Here is a 23,986-nt window from a genome sequence, read left to right on the forward strand (position 1 = left end):
GTCTGTTTTGGTAAGCGAATCACAACGAGTGGCATAAATCGCTCCCGTTTAGCAAAGTCTCGGTGAAACAGTTTTTGCTTCGTGCATGTTCTTCCTCCAGCCCTAGATCAACAGTCAAAGTCTCTCTCTCCCATAGTGTGATGCAATGATATGGGAAACAAACGAAACAAATATACAGAAAATAACGATGGTGATGACAGAGATGAACAAAAACTTTTCTCAGAAAAATGACAGAAAAACCGCGCCCTTGAAATATGATGAATGTGATAGATGGAGAGGGAGAGGAGCTTCTGCATAGTTGATCTGAAAGGCTGGGAGGAATTAGTAAACGAAAGATGCAATCAACGAAAAACAATATCATGGAAAATTCAGCGAAGAGCAATCTCCCTTGGGGTATCCAATGAAGACGACCCACTCAGAAACGAAGGTGACTGGTAGGTGGATTCATGGAGATGGGATGGAGCGGATGGCGATGACGAAAATGTCACCGGCTGGTGATGGAGTTGCGGAGAACTTACTGGGGAAGTCTCTCCTGGGGATTGAACAGGTGACCCATAGAAACAGTAGGCCTGAAGAAACTGATCATAGTTTCTTCTGGAGGCCAGACTGTCTTTCGTGATCAGGCTTGGGGTGGGCTGCAAGGTGGGCTGCGAAGTGGAGGGAGAGTCATCCCTCGAACCAGCCTCGTTTTTGCACTTTTGCAGATCCGAAGAGGAGCGAGATTGCTCCAGGTCCATCTTCGAAATGGACTCCGAGAGCTTCACCAGAGAGGGAGCAGAGTTATTTTTCCTCAGCTGGTAATGATGAGAATATGAACGACGCTGAGGCAACGCCGGTCCAGGAGAGGAGGCCTTGTTGCCCTTTGACCCATTGTAGTAGTTGGCAGAAACGGCAGTACCAAGACTGGTCCTCTTAGCAGTGGCATTGGCACTGGCACTGGCGTTAGCAATAGCAGTCGCAGTAGCGGACTTTGAAGGCCCAGCAGCAGTTTTGTCAGCCGATGGAGGCGAGAAGTACGAATCGTCAATGTCGTAGTTAGAAAAAGGATCAAAGTTGTAGCGCGTTCTGAACACATCAGAGTTACGCGGCTTACACTTTGGTGCAAACTCCACGTCTGTTAGCAACTTGTTCTTATTGTCGAGCTCGAATTCGTCGTCGTCCTCATCTCCTGGGTACTTGGTTTGCACCAGGTGGAAATAGTCATGTTCCCTGAAGCTACCAGTACCGCGTGAGGTGACCGGAGTAATCTTGTGCACTATGACTCTATAGTTCTTTAAGTTGTTGTTGTCCCAAAAGGTGTCATTGCCAACTTCGTACTTGATACAGAACTCCAGGTCGATGTTGCTGCCGGCATTGAGCAATTCCGAAAACTTGATAATAAAAGAAAATTTGTCGTAAGACTCGTTGCCGGAGTAGTTGAAGATGTGGTTTGAAGAGATGTAATTGGCGTTGTCAATCGTCTGAGATGTTCTCCACGAGTTCACCGTCAGCTGAAGGGTCAATTTCTTCTCAAACGCGAGGTTCTTCACGTACACAAACCCTATCAGTGAGTCCTTGTTGGAACCCAATCTAAGACTCTCAAGGATGATCTTCTTGTACGGATCATTGAACTTGGCAAAGTTGAATATCTGGTTGGAAGGAACATCGTTATGGACGATTTCCCAACGTTCCGTCTGGTCCGAGGAAGCCAGACCGGAATCAGAATCCTGATCCGAATCGCTCGAAATCTCAAACTCCCATGTGGGACGGTGCTGAATGGGAGGAGGCGATGAAACAGGGGAGTTGTCCGTAGAAACCGCAATTGGTTTCTCTGCCTTTTCGAAGAATTTCACCTTCTCTAGGACAGGTGCAAACCGTACTGATTTGGAAGTGGAGGGCATCGACTTGCTCCTTTTCAAATCTGGCAGCTTCAGCGAGGACTTTACAAGCTCGCCCGACTTCTTTCTCAGCAGTGGGTGAAAAGGCTGGTCCAGCAAGCCTTCGCCCTGGTCTGTTTCATCCTCTGTTTCAGTCTCTTCGTTCTCGTCGTTATGGCGTAGCTTTAGCCGGTTGCCCACTATAGTAGAAACGGAGCTTGAAGAACCATTGGTCATGGGGTTGGGCATCACGACGGTTTTGTTGTCGTCTTGGTAGAACACCGAGGTCTTATCATCCTCGTAAGAGCTAGCGCTGGAGTCCGGAGAAAGCGGCGTGGACGATTGCAGAGACGTTAGTGTGGAGTTTGAGTCTGAGTTTCCCATGGTTTCATTTTGATTTGCCAGTTTGGTGTTGAGATAAGCGAGGTTTGTGATGGTAAGTGGGGTTGTTGCGAAGGTTCTCGGTCCGAGGTAAGGCATGCTAGTTGTATAAGCAGTCCCAATACCTCCCGGACTGTTTCGGAAGCAGCAATATAGGTAGGTAGGTTGAGTATAACCAGCAACCTATGGGTAGAAAAAAAACACTAAATCACAAAACCGACAGTGTTTTCCTCCCAAATTTTTTGCCCCTGTATCGAGAAAGACAGCGTTAGCAAGAAAAAAAGGGATGATGAATGGGATATCACCTGCGCGTTTTTGTAGGGTGATTCCCGGTTTGACAAGCCAAAAAAGCAAATGGTAGTGCAGAGTGAGAATGAAAGCCCCTTCTATCGAAATGACACCACCAGCAACAGATAAATTAAGAGTGGCGAAAGACGGCAAAAGACCAATAAAAATTAGTTCTGGATGGTCTGTGTCTGGTTGGAAAGTCCAGTTCTGATGGTTTGGTGAGGATCAGGAGTGATCGATATGGCTGGTCACCGCTCGTTTCAAGCAAGCAGACTCCCGGACGCAAAAATTGCTGATAGGAGACCTTGAAAGGAATCGGGATTGGAAACACGATACGGAGCAACCAACGTCAAGCAGTTTTTGCCTTTTTGTTTCGATCACTGTGAAAGTATCCAGATGAAGCCTGATCTTGTATACAAGTGAAAACACAAAAGAGGGTTGTTGGCCTTTTTATCGGTTGATCAAATTTTTTTTCAATTTAATCTCCTCTCCCGGTTTCAAGGCAGGTTCACATACGGGGTGCAGGTCTTGATAGGAGGAGAGTAGGTGCGTCGCACGACTCAGGTGGGGCTCGAGAGATTCAGAATTGCTCCCAAAGGGGAAAAACATACACAAGGGTGTAGACATTGCGGTAAGGGTCAAGCGGATTGTGGAGAGCTGTTTTTGAACTATATTTTGAGTTATGTATCAAAATATTGTATAAACCAAATAATTACTTTGCTACTGCACTGTTTCAAAATATTCGCCAGAGGCATGGGCGCATCACCCCATGGGCACTAATTCGGGGTCGGCCCATTTCCGCATAAAGGCCCCTCATAACGGTGGTTAAATTGCGAATGGCACACCCTCACCTCGCCGCTTGGTGAAACCAAAAAAATTGTGCGCCCGATGCCATAGTGGAAATTGGAGTGCAAAAGTGGTGTAGTGTGGTGCTTTTGCAGCTATTTGTGGTTCGAAATATAGAGTTCGGATTTGTTTCGTGTTGCACGGCGCACATTGTTTTTCGACGTCATCGATGTTGTCGAGGTCGTCAAGGTCGTCTAGGTTGCTCTAGTCATCCGAACGCGTCAAATATAGACTTGGACACAGCGTGTTATGTCGGACCCAACCGAAATGTCGCCTTGTATCCCCCTTCTGTGCAACGTTGTATATGGTCTTTGGTATCGGGATTTGGGCGTGCATTTGTTCTAATTCTGACACTATTGTTCGTAAATGTGACGAAGGGATGCATATTCGGCGAAGCCCGTAGTCCTTGTCACAGAAACCATTACAAAACGCAGCAGCGACACAGCTACAAAACCAGCGTCCAATAAACTGGTCCGATGGCCTTTACGAAACCCTAAACACCAACCCCTTGCACAACCTTATCCACCGATAGCACCATTGAAACAAATTTTACTACCAGGAGACCCCTCCTGATTCCAGAGACCTGCATTCCCTTCCACTACGGGAATCTTTGACGTACCCCGAGATCTCACCTTGGTTGGTGGGCCGAGTTTGCCGGCAGCATTGTTGGACCTTCGATCCGGTGAAGACGTCAGATGATGTTATGCAATTTCAAGCCTACTCTTGTTCACTATCGCAAATTTATTGACTCCTATTGCATTATCCAAATGTGTTCCATTTCTATGGCTGACTCCTGTTGGATCAGGCCCCACTTTTAGCCCCTGTTGCATTTTTGGCGTCTACCCCTCTGCCCACCTCTTATTTACACCGCGCCTTGATCAGTTCCACCCCCACACCCCTGACTCTTAACTGACTTTGCTTTTGTACAAGCTCTCCTTCCTTTTTGGGATGAATGGCACGCCGGTTCAGGGCACAAGTCTTTGAAAGAATGTTTCGAGACCCTGTTATTTCAAAAATATGTACAACCTTCGCTCCTTATCCACTTGAAAGCTTCGTAGCTCGGATACAGTTTCCGAAACAGGTATTTTCAACACCGATTTGCCTGTCTTCGAGTTCACCACCTGCACCTCTGCCATTTTAGAGTCGTGTACCAGCTCCAGATCAATAGGCCTGCTATATTCCACTGCATACCTTCTTTTAAATCCTTCCCGTGTCATCGACTCGTCCAATTCAACGAATTGGAAGGATATTTCCAGCTCTGGCTCCGCATTGGGGCGACTGGGCTTGCTACCCGTCTCTGCCCCAACCAGCTCCACCTTTGGCCGAGAATCACGATCGTCGACCTCCTCTATCAGCAAATTCCTCATACCCGAGTTGGGTAATCGCAATTCAATCAACTCCCCGGATTGGTCCTGTTCTATTTCCTGTTCTATCGACTCCATCGGTTCATCCGTGGGACTCAAATCCACCTCGGCCTCCGTGATCAGTTCTCCCTTGCATTTCATTTTGGGGAAACTTGGCGGAACATCATCAAATCGCACCTGTAATCCATACTCTAGCACTTGCAGAGCCCATGTAGCTACGGTGATCATTATTGTCTGATTGGACAAACACCATTGGAACAGAACTTCGCTCATACAGCAGTTAAACACCAATGACAGTTGTCCCTTCTTGTCTGTATCAATGCTAGTGACAGGGAGACAAACCACAGGCGTCTCCCATTGCTCATTGGCTATTTTCATCAACACATCACCCACGGTATCTTCGTCTATAGTGGTTGTCGGCGAAGGAATTTGAGCAGACCGTAGCAGATTAACAAAACACTTGGTTCCAATTGGGTGGTCCTTGTATTTCGAGGCCAGTCGTGTCTTGGCTACAAACCCCGCCCGTGACTGTATCTTCTGAAGTTGTGACATCAAAAATCACAAATGGACTCTGTTCATCAATACATAACCCATCTCTATTCTATCACCAACTAGGCATTTATCACCATCTATCATCAGTTTTATTGCGTGCATGAACCAAATAAACAGTCGTGTTCCAACCCAAATATTTTCCCTCTTTGACGCGGGTCTTATCTGGGACGGGGTTGGTGCTTTTCTTTGTCCACATACTTCAAAGCTCGCAATTTTGTTGCTATGGATTTGAATCAAAAGTCGCTACATCCAGTCTTGTCGTCTTCCTCGTCTTCGGAAACGAGCAATCAGATATCACCAGATCCCACCGGGGGAGCTGGGTCTGGTATGGCGCGTTTGGGAACAGCAGACAAGCCAGAAACGCCCAAACTGAAGCCGTTTGATATCAAAATTGGCGCCCCAAAGAATTTAGAAACTCCAGTACCTAGGTCAGGTCCGGCTACGCCGTTCGCAAATTCGTCGGTGAAGAAAACTGGTCTGAGACTGGGAATAAACGTACTTGGAGGGAACAAGCCGTTCAATTTAAGCACGCCCCAGCCTCAAAGCTTCGACACCCCAACTGCACTTCCGAAAGAGGAGGTGGCTCAATCCGGACTCAGTTCTCCAATAGTTCTGAAGTCGACCCCACTCCCAGGTTCACCAAGCAGACAGGTAGGAACCGATAACCCGGATCTCACGCATGTTCCCACCACATCTCCGCAGCCGACTGCGCTTCAGGATGTCGCATCGCCTCCAACAACTCCGAAGAGATCAAGTGTAGAGGTCCAGAATGAGGATGACCTCTCCAATAACTTACGAATGCTTGCTGCCAAGGAGATGGATGTGCTAGAAATTGGTCAGAAAATCAAGGAAATGATCGAGACAAAGCGGGCTATGGAACGTGACCTTGAGCGGTTAAAGAAGAAAGTTGAGCGTGCTTTGGTAGAACAGATGCAAAGTGGTATCAACTCCAGTTCTAACGCCAGCAAGGGGTCGAGGCCAAACTTTTTCAATTTGCCGGGCAATAACTCCGGAAACGGCTCGAGATCGCCTCTGAGGCCGAGATCGCAGTCCCCAGTGAGAAGAAACCTCAAGTTCGGCGGTCGGCAAAACTCTGGTTACTCTGAAAACTCGGAATATTCGAATAATGAGACGAAAGGCTGGGGAAACAATCTGTTTTCGAAGCCATTAAACTTTTTCCAGCAGTTCGATACCATAATACAGAACGAGTTTGAGAAGCTACATATTCCCACAGTTTCTGAAGATAAAGAGCGAGAATCTTCATCGAGGGGATCTAGTTCTTCTTCATTCGATAACCTGGAGTATTCAAAGGAGATCAATGAGCCTATTAAGAGTCTGGCCCATAACAATTCGAGGTCGCAGGAGGTCGTGAATTCCATGACAAACCAATTGTGGTCTTTCGTGAATGAGGTTAAGTCAAACCTTTTGAGTCATGACGACTCGGATGACAGTCCTGAGACGCAGAGGACATTCTCGCCGGGAAAGCTGCGTTCTGGAAATAATGCGAACTTAGCTCCTACCAGTCCAATTCAAAATAGAACCAGAACTCCTTCTGTTTCCAACAGAACACACTACGGACAATACTCGAGATTGCACAAGAAGAGATCGAATGCCTCGTTACAACCTCCGGAAGTGGTGGCAGATGGGAGAGAAGGACACAACGAGTCCCCGGATGGCTTTGCCAATGTTGTGATCACGGACGATGGTGATTTGATTACAGTTGGTGATGTAGAAGAAGAGGTCAGTGCAGTGTGAGATATATGGAACGGAACTGGTGTACATGGGGAATGACATAGAGTAACGGGAATTTGTGGTTTTACAATAATGTGTGAATAATAAGGTATTACGATATGCGTGTAGGTTGATTGAAATTGGGATGAACTTATCGGAAATACCAGTAGATAGGATAGGTCACGACTATATATTACCATTAGAGATGGAAGTGATACTGATAAATATTATTATTATTAAGTAGAGTTTACAAAGAGGAAGACATCCAGCTTCATCATCTCCCGAACAGCTTTTTCTTCAAGGCATGGACCTCCTCCTTCAATTGATCACGCTCCTGAGTCACAATGAACAAGTCGGCCTCCATATCCTTGATTTTGAGATCGTAATGATTAACAACATCGTCCTCATCTTCCGCGGCATCAACATCATTTCCAGCTGGTGTTGAATTTTCAGGAAAGGCTCCAATAACTGGAGTAGCACTCCTTGAAGATGATCTGTGACTGGCCTTGAAAAGCTTGAGATTCTCATTCTCAGAGACCAGTTTTTTGTTCAAGTCCCTGAGCTTCTCGACCTCAGAGTGCGACAAATTCAGAGCCTTGGAAGTGTTGTTCAATGTATGCATCAGCTTTTTGTGATTCTCTTCAGCCTCCTTTACGGAGGCATCTTGAGTTTGCTTGAAGCCCGTATGTTTCTCTTCTAAAGATACTACCTTGGCCTCAAGATCATTTTTCTCCTTCTCCAGTCCAACTAACTTGGTCTCCTGTTCCTGGTTTGCTTCCAGAAGCTCTGAAATATGTGCCTTCAATTGACCTAGAGAGGACTCGTTATCGTTTTCCGAACTGTCTCTGGTTGAGACTCCTCTGTCGGACCAAGATGCTAGAATACTATCCACATTAGCAGATATATCATTGATCTTCGAGTGAACATCCTTTGGAGCTGCTTCATCTCCTTCAACATCATCTGGCAGATTCAGTTGGTATACTGACTTGATGTTCTCGTGGTCATTCAATAGATTATCATATTTCATTTTCCATTCGTTGACCTCCTTTTTGAGATCTGACTCACCAATGAGAGAAGCCTGGAGCTTCTCGATGACGGCACTTTGTGACTTTACTATGCTGTTGAGAGAACCCAGGTCAGAGACGTGCTTCTGGAACTGTGGGTTGAATTCGTCAACCTGCTTCTTCAAAGAGGCATTCTCTGTCTGTAAACTTGCCAATTGAGTTCCCAATTCAACCTTGGACCTTCTCAGTGCAGATACACTTTCTGGTTCAGCACTTAAAGAGCGTGAACTTTGATCCAGCTGAGCCAACTGCTCATCCTTGTCTGAAATCTCATTACGGAGCTGTTGAATCTTGACCTCGTTCTCGGATCTCGTATTCTCAAGCTCGGATATTCTCCGGTCAGCCTCTTGCACTCTATTAGACATCTCAAGTTTGAGATTAGATACCATCTGTGTCAAAGCGCTGAGCTTTTCTTCTGAGGCTGCTCTGTTACTGTTAGCACCCGAAACATCGCGAGACGTTGGAGAAGTCCCAGATCTCGAAGCATGCGAGACTCCAGCAACAACGGCAACGGCCGCAGTCCCAACAGTAGTAATACTGGCCTGGTTCTTGGAAATGGTCACTGGTGAAGTACTTATTGTCTTGGAGCCTTCAAAAGGTATTTCGAGTTCCCTCGCAGAAGAAAGAGGCTGTCCTTGCGAAGCTGGAGAAGCTGGAGAAGCATCTTTTACGGGGGAGATGTCTCTTTCCTCAAATTCTTGAGGTTGGGTTAATGGAGTGGACGAGACTGCACTGGTAAAATCATCGGTTTCCGAAGGCTCAACAGAATCAATATTCTTGAGTTCACTAGCAGCATCGTCGAAGTCTGCTGATTGGTTGTCCTCTTCGCTATCAATTGGGAAATCAAGCAGGGTCAAGGAATCCAAGTCCGACTTGTTGATGTAGTCCTTGAGCAAAGTCAAATCGAACTCGTAGATCGCCGTTGTGTGAGCATCATAGTTTACCACAGCATCGTTAGAGCTGTCCAGATGGTCAAGGTTGTCATCTGCCTGCTCTCCTCCCATGATTATCAGCTTGCTGTTCAGCACATCGACGGTCATAGAATGACCGTACCGAGGACCTGGTCCGTTTGAAAAGTTTGTTTCAAGCCTGAAAGCAGCAAGGGTCTTGAGATCAATGCAGAACAGAAGCGTTGAAGCAGTTTTGTCCCCTCCCTTGCCTCCATATATGAACAGCAGGTTCTTGTACAAAGTGGCAGCATGAGATTGCAATGGAGGCGGCATAAAGTCTCCGCGAATCTCGCACTCGCTCCAGGACTCTTCCACGGGGTTGAAGCAGAACAATCTGTTAGATACCACACCATCAGAAACACCACCATACACGAACACTCGATCGTTGTACACGGTCATGGTATGACCAGACAGAGGAGGAGGAACCAAAGCGCCTTCCTTAGGAATAACCTGTCTCCATTGAGTCGTTGGCTTTCTGAAGTTTGACAGATCAAAGCACCACATATCGTTGAAGTACTCGTGATCCAGCTTGGGGTTCAGGTACTTGTTGTCGAGCTCTCCTCCGAATAGGTACAAGTAGCTCAGCCAGGCATCCGACTCTTCAGAGAGCTGGAAATTGACCACAGCGATTCTGTGTCCGTATCTTCCACGCGGTCTGGGGCCTGTTGGCTTGGGGATCGTCCATTTCAATGAATTGATATTGAAGAAATAGAGGTTGTTGTCGAGCTCATGAGAAGGGGTAGTTTGAATGGTATCACCTCCAAAAACGATGAACGCATTCCCAACGAGCACAGAATCATGCCACACGCGTGGAATAGGGATTCTGTCAAAGTTCTCAACCGGCTGGCCAAAATACGAATAGTTGATGCTTTCCTTCTGAGTGGGAGAGATCATCCAGATATCGCCGTAAACCTGGTCGTCTCTCAGACCACCCATAACGTAGATAGCTCCATCCTCGGAGGTAGTAGACGAAGCCGAGTGGCTGAATCTGGGGAACGGTGAGTTGATAAGCTTTTTCTTCTTCCATGGACCTCCCGCAATCTGGTCTTGCGGCTTCGATGATCCAAAAGCGGGCGGTGACGCCAGCTGAGGATATGAATTGGTAGGCCTGTATGGTGACTGTTGCAGCTTTGGACTATGTCTATGGACTTCGCCAGTATGCAACTGACTCTGCTGAGCAGGGAAGTGGTTGTTGGACGGAGAAGCTAACGGCGTTCTCATAGGAGATGAGACTGGCCGCTGCTGAGAATGCTGAGGATGCTGGAGCTGATTTGCACCCTGCGGATAGGAGTATTGTTGAGGAGGCGTGCCCTGCATTCTGTTCGGGTAATAGGCATCTTGTCTAAGAGTCTGTTGGGAGTATGATCCCCCAGCACTGTAAGAACCCGGTAGCGAACCAGGCATGGCAACAGTAGGAGAGGAACCATAAGATGACGGACTCGGGTTTGTTTGAGTTGGCGATCCATAATAGCCCGAAGTGGGGGTATTCTGCAGCGACTGCTGTTGTTGAGATGGGAGCTTCATAGTCGAAGGAGCTTCTCCGTGATCGGACAATCTTGGAGCTGAGTTATATCTCCCGCTGTCAGAACCCGCACGAATGCTCTTTTGAAAAGCCGCGGTCGGGACCAATTCGGCATTGCTAGAAATGGTACTGGAAGGCGAGTGTTTGGACCCATCTCCAGGTCTCCCCGTACCCCAATCATCAGATCCTCCCTTGGAGGATTTCTTCTTTAGCTTTCTCGAGATAAATGCCATTGGATAAATCTCTCAATTTGAAAAAACGGTTTGTGTTGTGGTTTATTGTGAAAAAATTCGATGGAACGGCGTGGCTGAAATTTTGAGGCCCCTTGCAGATGTCCGAAGGATGCTCACAGACGTTAGTGGATAGCCCGTTTCAGCTCAGATCAGATCAGATCGGAGATCGCGCTTTGCAGCTGATTGGACACGTCAACAAAGCAAAAATGAGCAAAACACGGCCAATTGAATTGAGTCGATCCAAAGCAAAGTATGGCAGCAGATCAAGCAAGATTTGTTTACGCTACGTGCAAAGTGTTGTGGGCGTGTGTGTGGCCAAGCTTTTTGGATATGAGGCAAGGACAGGCTGTGCGTTCGCGTAAGTGGGAGAGGTTGAGATACCGGAGGGGTTGATGGCGGGGTCGTGCGTTTACGGTGTGGCTGAAATATTTGGCACAGATCTACAGATCTTGCTTGTTTTATCTTTTTCTTGGTAGTTTTTTTTCGGTATAATTACGTAGACGTGAGTGCTCAGCTTCTCAGTCAGCCTGATCCCAGTTACCCGGTCTCGCTTGCTTGGGCATCACTGGACCGCCTGCTCTCTTAGCCACGATGATTTGGTCAACACTAAGCACGGTGCATGCAGCATCCGTGGCCAAGTTGATGGCGTTTCTCTTGGCAGCGAACAGGTCATAGATCTGCTCTGTCTTTATGTCAAAAACGGCCTCGGCTGGAGACTCGGCGTCGATGTTGATTCCCTGTCTGATGGAATCCTCACCGCTGTGTGCGGCATACAACTGGGGAAGCACTTCTGTTGGGTTCATACCAGAAGTCTCACAGAGGAGACGTGGAACAAACTCAAAAGCCTCGGCGTACTTCTTGATGGATAATTGCAGCAATCCAGGGGTCTTTTCTCCATGGGCAGTGATTCTCTTCACGAGCTCTGCCTCGACAGCACCGGCACCGGCAAGCAGTCTGTTGTCCTTCAAGACTCCCTTGATGGCAGAAACACCGTCATCAATGGCTCTCTCAATGTCGTCGAGGTTGTTCTTCGTGGCACCTCTGATCACGATGGTAGCGGTCAGGGATGAATCCTGGTCCTGTCTGAAAACAGTCACTCTGTCACCACCAATCTCCTTAGTCTCGACGATATCGACGGATCCCAACTCCTCTGGAAGGGGCGCTCCCAAACGGGCAAGCGGAACACCACCGCACACTCTCGAGATCCTCCTAAGATCGAACTTGGACGGAACCTTCAGCACCAAGATGTTGTATCTGTTCAGGTAATGCAACGCGAGTTCTCCAATTCCAGCACCCGCAACAACGACACGGACACCACTGTCACTGATCTCCTTAACCATCTGGTCCAGTTGCGCCTCTTCGCCCTTGCTGAAATCCAGCATCTCCTTGGCATTGTGGAGCAACACTGTGCCCTTTGTCTCCGTGGCAGAAATGTCTATTGGACAGGTATAGATGGCCACCTTGCTCTTCTCTGTGATGTTCTTGACATGGCCTTCTGGTTCTCTTGGAAAGACCATTCCCTTTACCACAAACGACGAGTCCAGGGAGGCACCCATGATTTTCACCACCCTGATGGAGTCGACGTTGAACGCTTTGGGGTTCTTCTTTGGAAGTGTGTTCAACACGGCTTCGGCCACAAGTTCGCTCAAAGAATCTTCCAATCCGTATTGTTTGGAGGCAATCACCGGCTTGATCAGCTTGAGCAATTCCGATTTCTGAGTCACATCTTGAACAGTATCCACAGACAAAGTCTCCAGCTCCTTTAAGGTGAGCGTATTAGCCAGTTTATAGCCCTGAATGATGTCAGTAGGTGTCAAACCCAAAGTGATCAGCTTCTCTGCCAAATGGAGAAGTTCGCCAGCCAGAACTAGCACGTAGTTGGTGTTGTCGCCCATCTCCAGCTCTTGCTGCTCAGAAGCCATTACCAAAACCTTAACAGCAGGATGAACAACATCAAGCTCTTTGAGCATCGTGGCAGCATCATTGGTGATAAAGATCTTGGACAGATGGTTAACCACAATCTTATTTTTTCCACAAGGTCCAAGCGACGTTGAAACCATGGAACTGATCTCTCGACAAGCCTGAATATTTCTATTGACTGCGCCATCGGCGTTTGAGTGGGTTTGATAGCCCTGTTTGAATAAACCCGCATTGGGGGCGGTCGGCATTCTCAACGACATATTTTCTGGTTGATTTGTGTGAATGTCGAGTGATTTGCCGCTGGTTTTGAGAACTGATTGTTGGACAAGAAAAAGTCCACGAGCGTTCAACGCGTTTGGCGGGCGTGAACTGGTTCATTGCACGACCTTCATATTTGGTTTTAACACTACCAAATTTGGAGCTGCCGGTTGATACTCAAGCGATAACAGTTGATAGAACAGAACAAGACAGAGTGTCAAAATAACAAGCAAGTCCATTCAATCATGACATCGCTCACGCGAAATCAGAGTCTTAAAGAAAGTCTCACTAGTGGGAAGCGCTTCAGCAAAAAGCCTGTCAGGAAGGCTCCCGGTATTGACTCCACGGAATACGATCCGATGGATGATGTTCTCCTGCTATTCGATTCACCTTCTTCGCTGGGTGAATTGGATCAGCTTATCACGCATACAAATAGGTACAAAAGTCAGTTGGAAGATGCGATCTCGAAAAACAACCAGGAGTATCAGGAATTCATCAAGTCCAACGAGAACTCTGATACAAGTCTCTCACTGCTAGAGACACAACTTGTGGGTTTGATCAAAGAATTCGACGAGACGAAGTTCCTGGCAGAGTCAACGGGATCGACTATCAATTCAATGACTTCTAATATCAAGACCTTGGACAATTGCAAGAAGAACCTAACTCTTTCAATGACGATTTTGAAGAGACTACAGATGCTGATCACCGCCTACGAGAGCTTGGTGGAGCTGATAAACGACAAAAATGTACCCAATAAGAACTACAGAGAGATCAGCCAGCTTTTGAGTGTGGTTCTGGATCTGATGCAGCATTTCCAGAGCTATAAGAGCATAGATGATATTAGTGTGTTGAACAAACGAATTGGCTCTTTGCGCAACAAGATCATAGATGAGATCTTCAACGATTTCGAGAAAGAGTCAGATGGCGATCTCAGAAATCCAGATCTGGTGAATGCCTGTTTGATTCTGGATATGTTGGGGAAGGCATACCATGATAAGCTTTCGAATTGGTACGTTACCAAACAACTTCGCGAGATCACTACTATCTTCAAAAGTACTGAAGAAGCGGGTTCATTAGATAACCTGAAGAGACGGTTCATTTTCTTCCAGAGGATATTGAGCAATTTTGAGCAAAGTCACACGCAGATGTTTCCTGAAGATTGGCATATGAGTCTAGAGTTGACCTCCAAGTTCTGTGATTTGACGAAGAAAGATCTCAAGGAAGTCACTGACAAGGAGACCAGACTTAATGGGAGCAACGGTAATAGAGTGGATGTTAATCTTCTTCTGAAGGCATTGTCGGATACTCTGGAGTTCGAGTCCTTCCTTAACCAGAAGTTCAAGTATTATGGGGATTTCGATCAGCGTAAAGCGGTCGAAGAAGCAAATGGTGGAATTGATCCAAAGCTCAGGTTTGACCAGAGAATCTCCAGTGTGTTTGAACCGTACCTAAATATTTGGATTGACCACCAGTCTAAGGTACTTGATGACAAGTTTGTGGAGTTTGTGAACCCAGCCAATCATTTGAAGAGAAGCGGGAATCAGGACTCTCCCGATGAAGCAACATCCTTGAATGTTTTGGACTCTTCAGCCGAGTTGTTTAGAGTGTACAGACAGATGCTGAATCAATTGTCGAAACTCTCTCAGGGTGAACCCCTGGTAAGGCTGTCGTCCATTTTCGTCAAATATCTGATATACTATCAGCAAAGAATATTGGAGCCAATCTTGCCTGATACCAAGAGGATATCTTCTAGCACGGAAGAGGCCAATGCTGAGTCCATAAGCTATATCTGTTTGGTGTTGAACACTGCTGATTACTGTTCTTTGACGGTTTCTCAGCTGGAGGAAAAGCTTGCTTCCATAATCAAGCCTCCAGAGTTAGCCCAGAAGTTTTCCTTCGAAACGGTGAAGGACTCATATCTTTCTCTGGTGAACAACTGTCTTAATTTGTTACTGTTCAAAGTACAGAATGACATGGAATTCGCGTGGAGGGAGATGAGAAATGAAAATTGGAAGGTTTTATCCGATGTGACAGGTGAATCACGTTATGTCTCCACCTTGAAGACCCTCTTGATAGATAATTGCTCCATCATCTTCCCGGGCTTCAACAGGGAGCTGTACATACGGAACTTTGTTGATAAGACAGTGGAGATGGTGCTGGTACAATTTACAGAAAACATCTGCAGATTGAGGCCTGTCAATGAGATCATGGCGGAGCAGTTTTTGTTAGATCTTCAAACTCTGAGAGGAATGTTCTTGGAGCTTCCCAATCTGGCCCCAGACCAGCGGTCGCCTACCAACACAAAACCTATCTCCAAATCTCAGTTGTTTCACAAGTTCATTACCCAAACAGTGGGGAAACCCGAAACTCTTCTCAAGGTACTGATGACCAGACTCAAGCCAATAGACAGTTTTGTCAGAAACTACTTTATCATTGTGGGGGACCAGAATTTTTCAAACTTTTACAAAGTTTTGCAGCTGAAAGGTGCTGTGAATTCATCCCTTCAATCAGATCAGAAACAGAGACTCAAGTATTTGGATGAGTTCAAGTCTCAATTGCTGGACTACACGAGCGAGAAAACTGAGGAATCACCAAGGCCGTTGGAGGAGTCATATTCCTTCCTTGAAAATCTTGATGTGGATGCTGTGCAAACGGGGCCAGCTTCTATGGGATCACCAAAATCACAGCCTTCCGCGGGATTTGCTTCACCTTCTCCTCAAAGTGCACTTACTTTCCCCAACCTGTTTGCGAGCACCTCGAACTCCCCATCACCAGTTGGAAACTCCATCAATAACCTGGGCATCAAGATCGACAAACAGTCCTTGCTGAACACAAAAGGCCAGCTGGAGAAGAACTTTGCAAAGACTTTCAGTGGGGATAACAAGCTGAATATCAACGAGAATTTCAAAAACTTCGGCAAGTTCTTTGGCAAAAAAAACTGACCAATGAGTTCCACAATTGATATCTCTAATTCTACTAACGACATGACGGTAAAAACTTTTCTTTCAAACACCAAAAAACTAAACATTAATAAGTTAACCCTAATGCAAACCGTTGGTACGTTTGTGTCTCAACTCTCCTTGCTTCTTTTCAACCTCAGGGTCAAAGACGATGAACTCGTCCAAGGCTTTTCCTCCTGGCACCATAGGCAAAACAGGCACCTTTCTCTCGACAACAACTTCCAATAAAACGGGTCCATCATTGTATGCAATCATCTCGGCAATACCAGCACTCATCTCTTCTTGCTTGGTGACTCTGATTCCCTTGAGGCCCATGGAGTCAGCCAACTTCATGAAATCAGGGTTGGTCTGGTGCGTGTGAGAGTAACGATGTTCGTAGAAGAGAGACTGCCACTGAGTCACCATACCTTGTTCCTCGTTGTTCAAGACAACGATCTTGACTGGAGCATTGGCCTGAACAGCCGAAGACAGTTCGGTCAAGGTCATGTTGAAAGAGGCATCACCGTCAATGTCAATCACCATGGCGTCTGGCTTGGCAATTTGAGCACCGATGGCAGATGGTAGTCCGTATCCCATGGTTCCCAATCCACCTGAGGTGATGAAGGTTCTGGGCTTCGTCCACGTGAAATGCTGAGCGGCCCACATCTGATGCTGGCCAACACCAGTAGTCACAATAACTTCTCTCCCAGTGGCATTCGCCTGTTTAGAGATCTCCTTGATCAAAGTTTGAGGCTTCACCAAAGATCCAGGTGTCTCCTCCTGGTAAGAGTATGGGTACTTCTCCTTCCATTCTCTGATGGTGTTAAACCATTCGGTTCTCTCTTGCACTGGTTCGATCAAGGGAATAAAAGCCTCCAAGTTTTGCGTCACGTCTCCCTCAATGGCCTCAGTGGCCTCTACAACCTTGTTAATGTTCTTTGGCGAGATCTCAAAGTGGATGATACCACCTCTTCCTTCCGTCGCGGCAACCTTGGCAGCTGGAGCGAATTTGGAAATAAGTCCGGTGACACGGTCGTCGAATCTGGCTCCAAGTGCAATGATCAAATCGGCATTCTGCATGGCCAAGTTGGCAACACCAGATCCGTGCATTCCCAGCATGTCGACAGACTTCTCGTCTCTCTGGTCGAAGGCTCCTAAAGCTTGTAGAGAAGTGGTGACTGGAATCTGAGCCCTCTCAGACAGCTCCTTCAATCTCTTTGGGCCATCTTCGGAATTCAAAATTCCCGCTCCAACGTACAAGATTGGCTTTTTGGCTTTGTTCAGGATCTTGGCGGATCTCTCGATGGCCTCCCACGTGTACTCGGTGACAGCAGTCTTCGTGATCTGTGACAGAGTGTTGGATGGTAGTGTAGCTGTGATTGGAATAGCTTCTCTGAGAATGGCTGAAGTCACATCCTTTGGCAGATCAACGAGAACTGGACCAGGACGACCGGAAACGGCGATCTCGAAAGCTTCGTTGATTCTTCTTGGAAGCTCTGCGACAGATTTCACCATCACGTTCCACTTGGTGCACGATCTAGAGATTCCGACGATATCAGCTTCCTGAAAAGCGTCAGTTCCAATGGAGGAGGTGGCAACCTGACCAGAGAAAACAACCATTGGAACACCATCAGCAAGGGCGTCAGCCATTGGGGTAATCACATTGGTAGCACCGGGACCGGAGGTAACGAGAACAACACCGGGCTTGCCGCTGGCACGGGCGTATCCCTCGGCCATGTGGCCAGCACCCTGCTCGTGACGTGGCAAAACGAATTTGAAATAAGGCGAGTGGTAAATCGCATCAAAAACAGGCAAAATAGCTCCCCCTGCATATCCGAAAACGGTGTCAACGTTATGTCTGAGCATCATTTCATGGAAAACTTGGCCTCCACTCAAACCAATAAACGAATCATCCATCGGAGAGGGTTTTCCCCTGGAATTCAGCGGCTGTGGCTCCTTTTCATTCTCGGAAGCCTGGTTGAAAGCGGGTGAAGGTTGTGGTCTTGTTGCAGTGGCAGAGGTGGCCTCAAAACGGCGCGAATATATGAAGGATGCGCGATTCGCAGCAGCAAGAGACCTGGTGGCAGATCTCTTGAGCGCGGTATTCCTTATGGTGGAGGCGAGCATGTTTTTTGGTGTCGGTGGACTGTCAACAAGAGGAGTGAAAAGAACAAGAATCACTTTCTGAGTCATGGAGAAGAATTTTTTCATTGCGGAACCGGAGGTCGTGTGTGGGTCAACGCCGGTACCGGTGAACTGGAAGGGTGGATAGTGGCACGTCTGTAATTGGCAGTGAGGATAACGTGTGGAGATGAAACTGGGGTTGAGGGCTCGGGCTATTTTTTTGGCCGATGACATACCGATCCGACAGAGCTGGTGCAACCTCGGACTCAGCGTCCAATGAGAGCAGAAAAAGATTTCCGTTAGAGGTTCCGCACATTACGCGGTCTTTATATTTTGTCAGGACGTTAATCGAGTCGCCCAGGTTGACGTACGAGAAAACTTTCAGCTGGTATCTGCCTTGGTCTGGGATTGTATCCACGTAGAACACGTTTCCCAAAGCGTCTCCCACCAGCAGCATTTCTTCTGACAAGGAACAAGCACATGTGAGTGGCCAGCGCTCCAGAATCGTGTTGGAAAGGGCAGTCACCTTTCCCCGTTCGTTGACTCCGGTTATTCTGGCACCCCTCTCAACATCTGTAACCACAAACATCTCACCTGAAAAATGAGCAACAAAATTTACAAATCCCGTTGAGGCAATGCCTGATTGAATCAGACTGAAGCCTTCTTCTGTAAGTTCAAAATAGCACAAGCCATCACCGAAGGCAAAAAGTTTCGTTCCAACACTCACTAGCTTCGAGAAGGTTGCATTTTGTACCCTCGATCTGAGCTGTTCATGCAGCTTTGAATCCAGTATCTCGTACTTTATGAAGGCTCCATCGTATTGGCTGTTCATGTTTTGGGTATACACAACGAGGATTGGTCCAGTTGGTTGCTCTATGACTGCAAAATCACGGACAATGGTATCCGGATCAAACTCAGCCGTATCCAACACTACCCGTGTATTCAAGTCTGTGAGTGATATAGACGTAGTGAAGGTATCAGAGTCTGTCTTCGCCATGTTGAGTGTGAATAAAAACATTTCCTCGGACGAAGACGTCAGTTTGGCAACCAGGGTATCCGTTTCAATCACAAATTCGCGGTTTTTCCTGGTAAATAGAAGTCTGTGATTATCAATACTGCCTTCACTTAGCACATAGCCTTCTTTAAAAGAGTAAAAGTCCACAATCTCACCGAATTGCTTAGCGATCTCAAACGTATCTATGTGATCTCTGAGCCTAACCAGACGAGTGCCATAGTTGAACGAGCTTGTGAAGAAGAGAGTATCACGGATATGCACCAGTTCATCTGCTTCATGCAAAAGACCAATCTGGACAAGGTTCCAATGGTATATCCTGCTATTATGACATTCAAGCGTCATACTTAATAACATTCCTTTCTTGTCAACCAGAAGAGTCGTGGAATCATTTAACGAACAATAGGCTCTTACAGGCACTGCCAGTCTCTTTGAAGTGCCAAAACCTTCGATTTCACAATCTGGTGGTACCGAGCTCTTAGTGAAGGGAAAATTGGGTTGAGCTGGAAAAACCAGGCATTCTTTCTCGCAGAACAACGTCACTCCACCAGTAGAAAGTGGTACCATAGCAATCGGTAGACTCTTCAGATGGGGATAAAAAGTGTGCAATTTGGTAAATTCTAGCTTTTGGTTTGCTCCAATGGTCAATTGGACGTATGAGATGTGTCTCTTCAGATTCTGGTCTCTGGAAGTAAAAGCAATTGCATAGGTTTCTTCATTAATTGAGTGCAGAAACTTGACTTCAATTATTGTGAACACTCCGAGTGGTATTATCAGCGGCAAATCAACTATCCTCTCTGTCTTCAGACGTTTTTCCAGGGAATTTTCACCCATTGGCCTCCCACCCATAACCTGGCTGAACACACTTGAGTTCGCTTTGAAGTGATACACTTGCAAAAATCCGTGACAAGAGTAAACCGCAAGCACCTTTCCATCGGGGCTTGTCTCGATAAATGGTTTAAGATCCAGCACCGTAACAATCCCAGCATCTTCGTCAACCTTGATTCTTCTTCTCAGCTCTGGAGAGACCAGATCCAACGCCTCTGCCACCACAAACTGGTTCTTTGTAAACGTCACCAAATAGAGGTGATTCAGACTAGTGAGAATTGCTATCCAATCCTTGGACTCTTCGGTGGGTCTGAAACTAGCACTGGCAACAATGGCTTCATATATAGGTGCCTTGTGCACAAGCTTAACAGACGGCTTGTTCGCGTCTTTCACAGCATACACTTCCACGCTATCGCGATTGACCAACACTAACGAATATAATTCTCCGGTGAATTGTATAAAATATGAGTTGACCACATTCTCGTTTTTTCTAAGAGTTTCAACCTCAAGGTGCATTGTGGTGCCACTGATTCGGTATTGTGGAGAGAGTGAGCAGATTTAGTTATCTAAGTATGGTCGTGAGCACGGTCAAATTTGGACTATCAACGTTATCTATAAGGCTACTAAAGGCTACTAAAGGCTGAAAAATACATATTACGCCTTAAAACCAAGACATAAATTCGAGCTTTTCATGGGTTTATGATCTAAAACACAATTGGTCGAAGCAATGCTAGTGGTCTGTTCTTGGTCTTTTGAGGTCATATCCCCGGATCATGACTACGGCTTGCCTTTGGCGAACCTCAATTGCTCCCTCTCAATTGATAATCAACAAAAATTCGACCTCAGAGTCAATATCTCCAAACCTGATAGAGTCCTTGTTTTTCAGCTCCACGAACCTGGACGATGGGATCTTCTCGTCATTCAAAAAAGTCCCCTTGCGTGAGCTCAGATCAATAACATAAGGCCTGTAATAGTTAGTATCAATTGATTCATACTCAAAATTTTATTTCATACGCACTTTATTGTCCCGCCTCCATCGTCGTTGAGTGCTTGTTTGAACTGGATCGCAGCGTGTTGTCTGGATACCTTAGGGTCATCAAGCACTATGTCCACCGATCCCTCCTCGCTCCCCAACGAAAAAAAAGACTTGAAACCCACGAGAGGTACTTTTTTCGGCGTTGGATCTTCTCCTTTGAACATGTAAAGATAGAATTCGGGTTTGGTGTCTGCTTGGGGTATTGCCTCGTCAACTGGTGGAGCATACTTCAGCTTCTTTCCTTGGGCATTATTTGATTCTTTGGCGAGTAATCCAGAGGGTTTGACATTAACCTTCAACACTTTGGGTTTTTCTCGGTCGCGAAACTCCCGGTCATCCCTGTCATCGTCTCGAGCTCTGTCGCGGTAGCTGCGTCGGCTCTCCCTGTCTGGAGACTTGTCTCTGTATCTTGTATTATTATGGCTGGAACCCGATCGCCAGCGATTGTTATCATTATATCCTCTCCTATCGTCGTAGCTCATAATTGAAAAATAAAAGACAAACGAAGACAAACAATAAACATGCTATAACAAAAAGAATCAAGTCAAGCCATCCATGTGAAGTCGAAGCCGCAGGAGGTGATGAGCGTTACCCGTCCCAAATTTTTTTTCATCTTCTCTCTATTTACTTCTTGGAACAAGACTTTTATCCTAGTCCAGCCGCATTACCTAATTATAACAGCTGGTCGCTTCCAAAATGGTTAAAAAGACGCATCACAAGTTAACCACCAAGGAAAAAAAAGACTTGCGTGATAAGCAGAAGGAAAAGGTGGAGAATCTACGGGCCAAAGTGGAGGAGCTTGATATAGACGAGACGAAGAAGTTCACTCAATTCGATGAACTGCCTCTTTCCCATAATACCGCCAAGGGGCTCAAAGAGTCGAGTTTCGTGAACATGACTGACATACAAAGAGATACTATTCCACTGGCGTTGAAGGGAGAGGATATTCTTGGAGCTGCTAAGACTGGCTCTGGTAAGACTCTGGCATTCTTGATTCCAGTGATTGAAAGACTGTTACACCAATCGTGGAACGAATATGATGGTGTCGGAGCGCTAATTATATCTCCAACCAGAGAACTGGCCATTCAAACATATGAGGTATTGCTGAAAATCGGAAAGTACAACACCTTCTCGTGTGGACTGGTGATTGGTGGTAAGGACTACGCCTACGAAGAGGAAAGAATAGGCAAAATCAACATTCTGATCGGAACTCCGGGCAGATTACTCCAGCATATGGATCAGTCTGCTTCCTTGGTGTTGGATAATTTACAAATGTTGATTTTGGATGAGGCTGACAGAATTTTGGATATGGGATTCAAGAAAACCATAGACAGTATTGTCGGCAATCTCCCTCCACAGAGACAAACTCTGCTCTTTTCAGCCACTCAGACCAAGTCTGTTCAGGACCTGGCAAGACTGTCGTTGACCAGTCCAAAGTATATTTCGACATCGAGCGAAATGGAGGTGGCTACTCCTGCATCTCTGGAGCAATCCTACCTGGTTGTTCCAATTCCAGAGAAGATCAGTGTGCTTTGGAGTTTCATCAAGACCCATCTGAAATCCAAAATTATTGTCTTTGCATCCTCCTCCAAGCAGGTTCACTTTATATACGAAACCTTTAGGAAGTTGCAGCCGGGTATATCACTGATGAAACTTCATGGTCGCCAGAAGCAGACATCGAGAATTGAGACCACGGTGAAGTTTTCCAAAGCCCAATATTGTTGTCTGTTTGCTACCGATGTTGTTGCGCGTGGTTTGGACTTCCCAGCCATTGACTGGGTTGTTCAATTGGATTGTCCAGAGGATAGTGCCACATACATCCATCGTGTTGGAAGATGTGCTAGGTTTGGAAGGCCAGGGAAATCGCTGCTAATGCTGGCTCCTAGCGAGGAGGAAGCTTTCATTTCGAGACTCAAGGCGAAGAAAATTGAATTGAATAAGCAATCCGTGCGGGTTTCGAAGAAAAAAACCATCCAGGATAAATTGCAGTCACTGTGTTTCCAGAGTCCCGAGCTGAAGTATCTTGGGCAGAAGGCTTTCATTTCGTACTTCAAGTCCATTTTGATTCAGAAAGACAAGGATGTGTTCAAAGTTGGTGAATTTCCCAGCGAAGAGTATGCCACCTCTCTGGGACTTCCGGGTGCTCCCAAGATTAAGCTGTTGGAGAAGATCAAGGATGGAAGTGCCAACCTTGAGTCAGCCTTGGATAAGACAAAGGAGCACAAGAACAAGTCTAGACAGCTGAGTCATCTTTCTCAACTTGACGAGAATGGAGACGAGTTGGAGGAAGAGAAAAAGGCCCAGACCAAGTACGACAGAATGTTCAACAGAAAGAACCAGAGTGTTCTCTCGGAGAATTACCTCAGCATGAACGTTGAAAATAAGTTAGATGGAGACAACGAAGAGGAAGAGGAGGAAGAGGACTTCATGGTGGTTAAACGCAAAGACCACGAACTTCGCGAGGATGTCCCACAATTGGATACAGAGTTAACGTCTAAGAGAGCCCAGAAGAAAGCCATGTCCAAAAAACTGAGTGCCAAATCCCAGGGTGCTGGTCACAAGCTTGTGTTTGATGACGATGGAAACGCTCATGAGATTTATGAACTGGAACACGAAGAAGATTTCCGCAAGGAAGGTGATGCCCTGGAGCTGAAAAAGACTTATATCGATAAGGAAGCCGAAGTGATGACAGTGGAGGACTCCAGAGACAAGCAGACGGTGAAGGAGAAAAAACAGGAGAAGAAGAGAAGAAGACAGGAGATTGAAAGAAGATTGAGGGAAGAAGAAGAGGACGACGCTTCTTCCGATGAAGGTGCTTTCCAGGTTGTTCTGGGAGCTCCAGACCTTGATAACGATCTGGAGCAGTCTGCCTCTGAGTCCTCAGATGATGACAGACCCGCCAAGAAGAGCAAGAAATGGTTCGAGAAGGAGGCTGCGGAGTCAACCAATGGAATCGTTGAGATTGAAGATACCGGAAAATTGGAAGACTTGGAGGCTTTGACCCAGAGGCTGATCCATGGTTAAGTATATAGATAAGCATCGAAGAGTGAAAAATTATGTAAGATGGGCATCGCGTAGAATT

At 46.5% G+C, this 23,986-nt stretch overlaps 11 protein-coding genes across 11 annotated transcripts; 3 read left to right on the forward strand and 8 right to left on the reverse strand.

The window, feature by feature from the left end:
• Positions 1-19: 19 nt before the first annotated feature.
• On the reverse strand, positions 20-361 carry KUCA_T00001224001 (uncharacterized protein; the record flags this gene model as incomplete). Its single annotated transcript, XM_022605841.1, has 1 exon — positions 20-361. One exon carries the CDS (start codon positions 359-361, stop codon positions 20-22), a length of 342 nt encoding a protein of 113 aa, XP_022457269.1.
• A 7-nt stretch (positions 362-368) lies between these two features.
• Positions 369-2,336, reverse strand: KUCA_T00001225001 (uncharacterized protein; the record flags this gene model as incomplete). Its single annotated transcript, XM_022605842.1, has 1 exon — positions 369-2,336. One exon carries the CDS (start codon positions 2,334-2,336, stop codon positions 369-371), a length of 1,968 nt encoding a protein of 655 aa, XP_022457270.1.
• A 2,039-nt stretch (positions 2,337-4,375) lies between these two features.
• On the reverse strand, positions 4,376-5,287 carry KUCA_T00001226001 (uncharacterized protein; the record flags this gene model as incomplete). Its single annotated transcript, XM_022605843.1, has 1 exon — positions 4,376-5,287. One exon carries the CDS (start codon positions 5,285-5,287, stop codon positions 4,376-4,378), a length of 912 nt encoding a protein of 303 aa, XP_022457271.1.
• Positions 5,288-5,509: 222 nt separating this feature from the next.
• On the forward strand, positions 5,510-7,042 carry KUCA_T00001227001 (uncharacterized protein; the record flags this gene model as incomplete). Its single annotated transcript, XM_022605844.1, has 1 exon — positions 5,510-7,042. One exon carries the CDS (start codon positions 5,510-5,512, stop codon positions 7,040-7,042), a length of 1,533 nt encoding a protein of 510 aa, XP_022457272.1.
• Positions 7,043-7,292: 250 nt separating this feature from the next.
• On the reverse strand, positions 7,293-10,787 carry KUCA_T00001228001 (uncharacterized protein; the record flags this gene model as incomplete). Its single annotated transcript, XM_022605845.1, has 1 exon — positions 7,293-10,787. The coding sequence occupies one exon, from the start codon at positions 10,785-10,787 to the stop codon at positions 7,293-7,295; it is 3,495 nt and encodes a 1,164-aa protein (XP_022457273.1).
• A 518-nt stretch (positions 10,788-11,305) lies between these two features.
• On the reverse strand, positions 11,306-12,967 carry KUCA_T00001229001 (uncharacterized protein; the record flags this gene model as incomplete). The annotated part of the gene is made up of 1 exon (XM_022605846.1): positions 11,306-12,967. One exon carries the CDS (start codon positions 12,965-12,967, stop codon positions 11,306-11,308), a length of 1,662 nt encoding a protein of 553 aa, XP_022457274.1.
• Positions 12,968-13,210: 243 nt separating this feature from the next.
• On the forward strand, positions 13,211-15,907 carry KUCA_T00001230001 (uncharacterized protein; the record flags this gene model as incomplete). Its single annotated transcript, XM_022605847.1, has 1 exon — positions 13,211-15,907. The coding sequence occupies one exon, from the start codon at positions 13,211-13,213 to the stop codon at positions 15,905-15,907; it is 2,697 nt and encodes an 898-aa protein (XP_022457275.1).
• Positions 15,908-16,006: 99 nt separating this feature from the next.
• On the reverse strand, positions 16,007-18,115 carry KUCA_T00001231001 (uncharacterized protein; the record flags this gene model as incomplete). The annotated part of the gene is made up of 1 exon (XM_022605848.1): positions 16,007-18,115. One exon carries the CDS (start codon positions 18,113-18,115, stop codon positions 16,007-16,009), a length of 2,109 nt encoding a protein of 702 aa, XP_022457276.1.
• Positions 18,116-18,140: 25 nt separating this feature from the next.
• Positions 18,141-20,384, reverse strand: KUCA_T00001232001 (uncharacterized protein; the record flags this gene model as incomplete). Its single annotated transcript, XM_022605849.1, has 1 exon — positions 18,141-20,384. One exon carries the CDS (start codon positions 20,382-20,384, stop codon positions 18,141-18,143), a length of 2,244 nt encoding a protein of 747 aa, XP_022457277.1.
• Positions 20,385-20,682: 298 nt separating this feature from the next.
• KUCA_T00001233001 (uncharacterized protein) lies at positions 20,683-21,386 on the reverse strand (the record flags this gene model as incomplete). The annotated part of the gene is made up of 2 exons (XM_022605850.1): positions 20,683-20,833; positions 20,887-21,386. The coding sequence occupies 2 exons, from the start codon at positions 21,384-21,386 to the stop codon at positions 20,683-20,685; spliced, it is 651 nt and encodes a 216-aa protein (XP_022457278.1).
• Positions 21,387-21,600: 214 nt separating this feature from the next.
• KUCA_T00001234001 (uncharacterized protein) lies at positions 21,601-23,928 on the forward strand (the record flags this gene model as incomplete). The annotated part of the gene is made up of 1 exon (XM_022605852.1): positions 21,601-23,928. One exon carries the CDS (start codon positions 21,601-21,603, stop codon positions 23,926-23,928), a length of 2,328 nt encoding a protein of 775 aa, XP_022457279.1.
• Between the last annotated feature and the right edge of the window lie 58 nt (positions 23,929-23,986).

The sequence above is a fragment of the Kuraishia capsulata genome, genomic scaffold (genome assembly GCF_000576695.1).
Source record: "Kuraishia capsulata CBS 1993 genomic scaffold, Kuraishia_capsulata_scaffold_1, whole genome shotgun sequence".
NCBI classification, from domain to species: domain Eukaryota; kingdom Fungi; phylum Ascomycota; class Pichiomycetes; order Pichiales; family Pichiaceae; genus Kuraishia; species Kuraishia capsulata.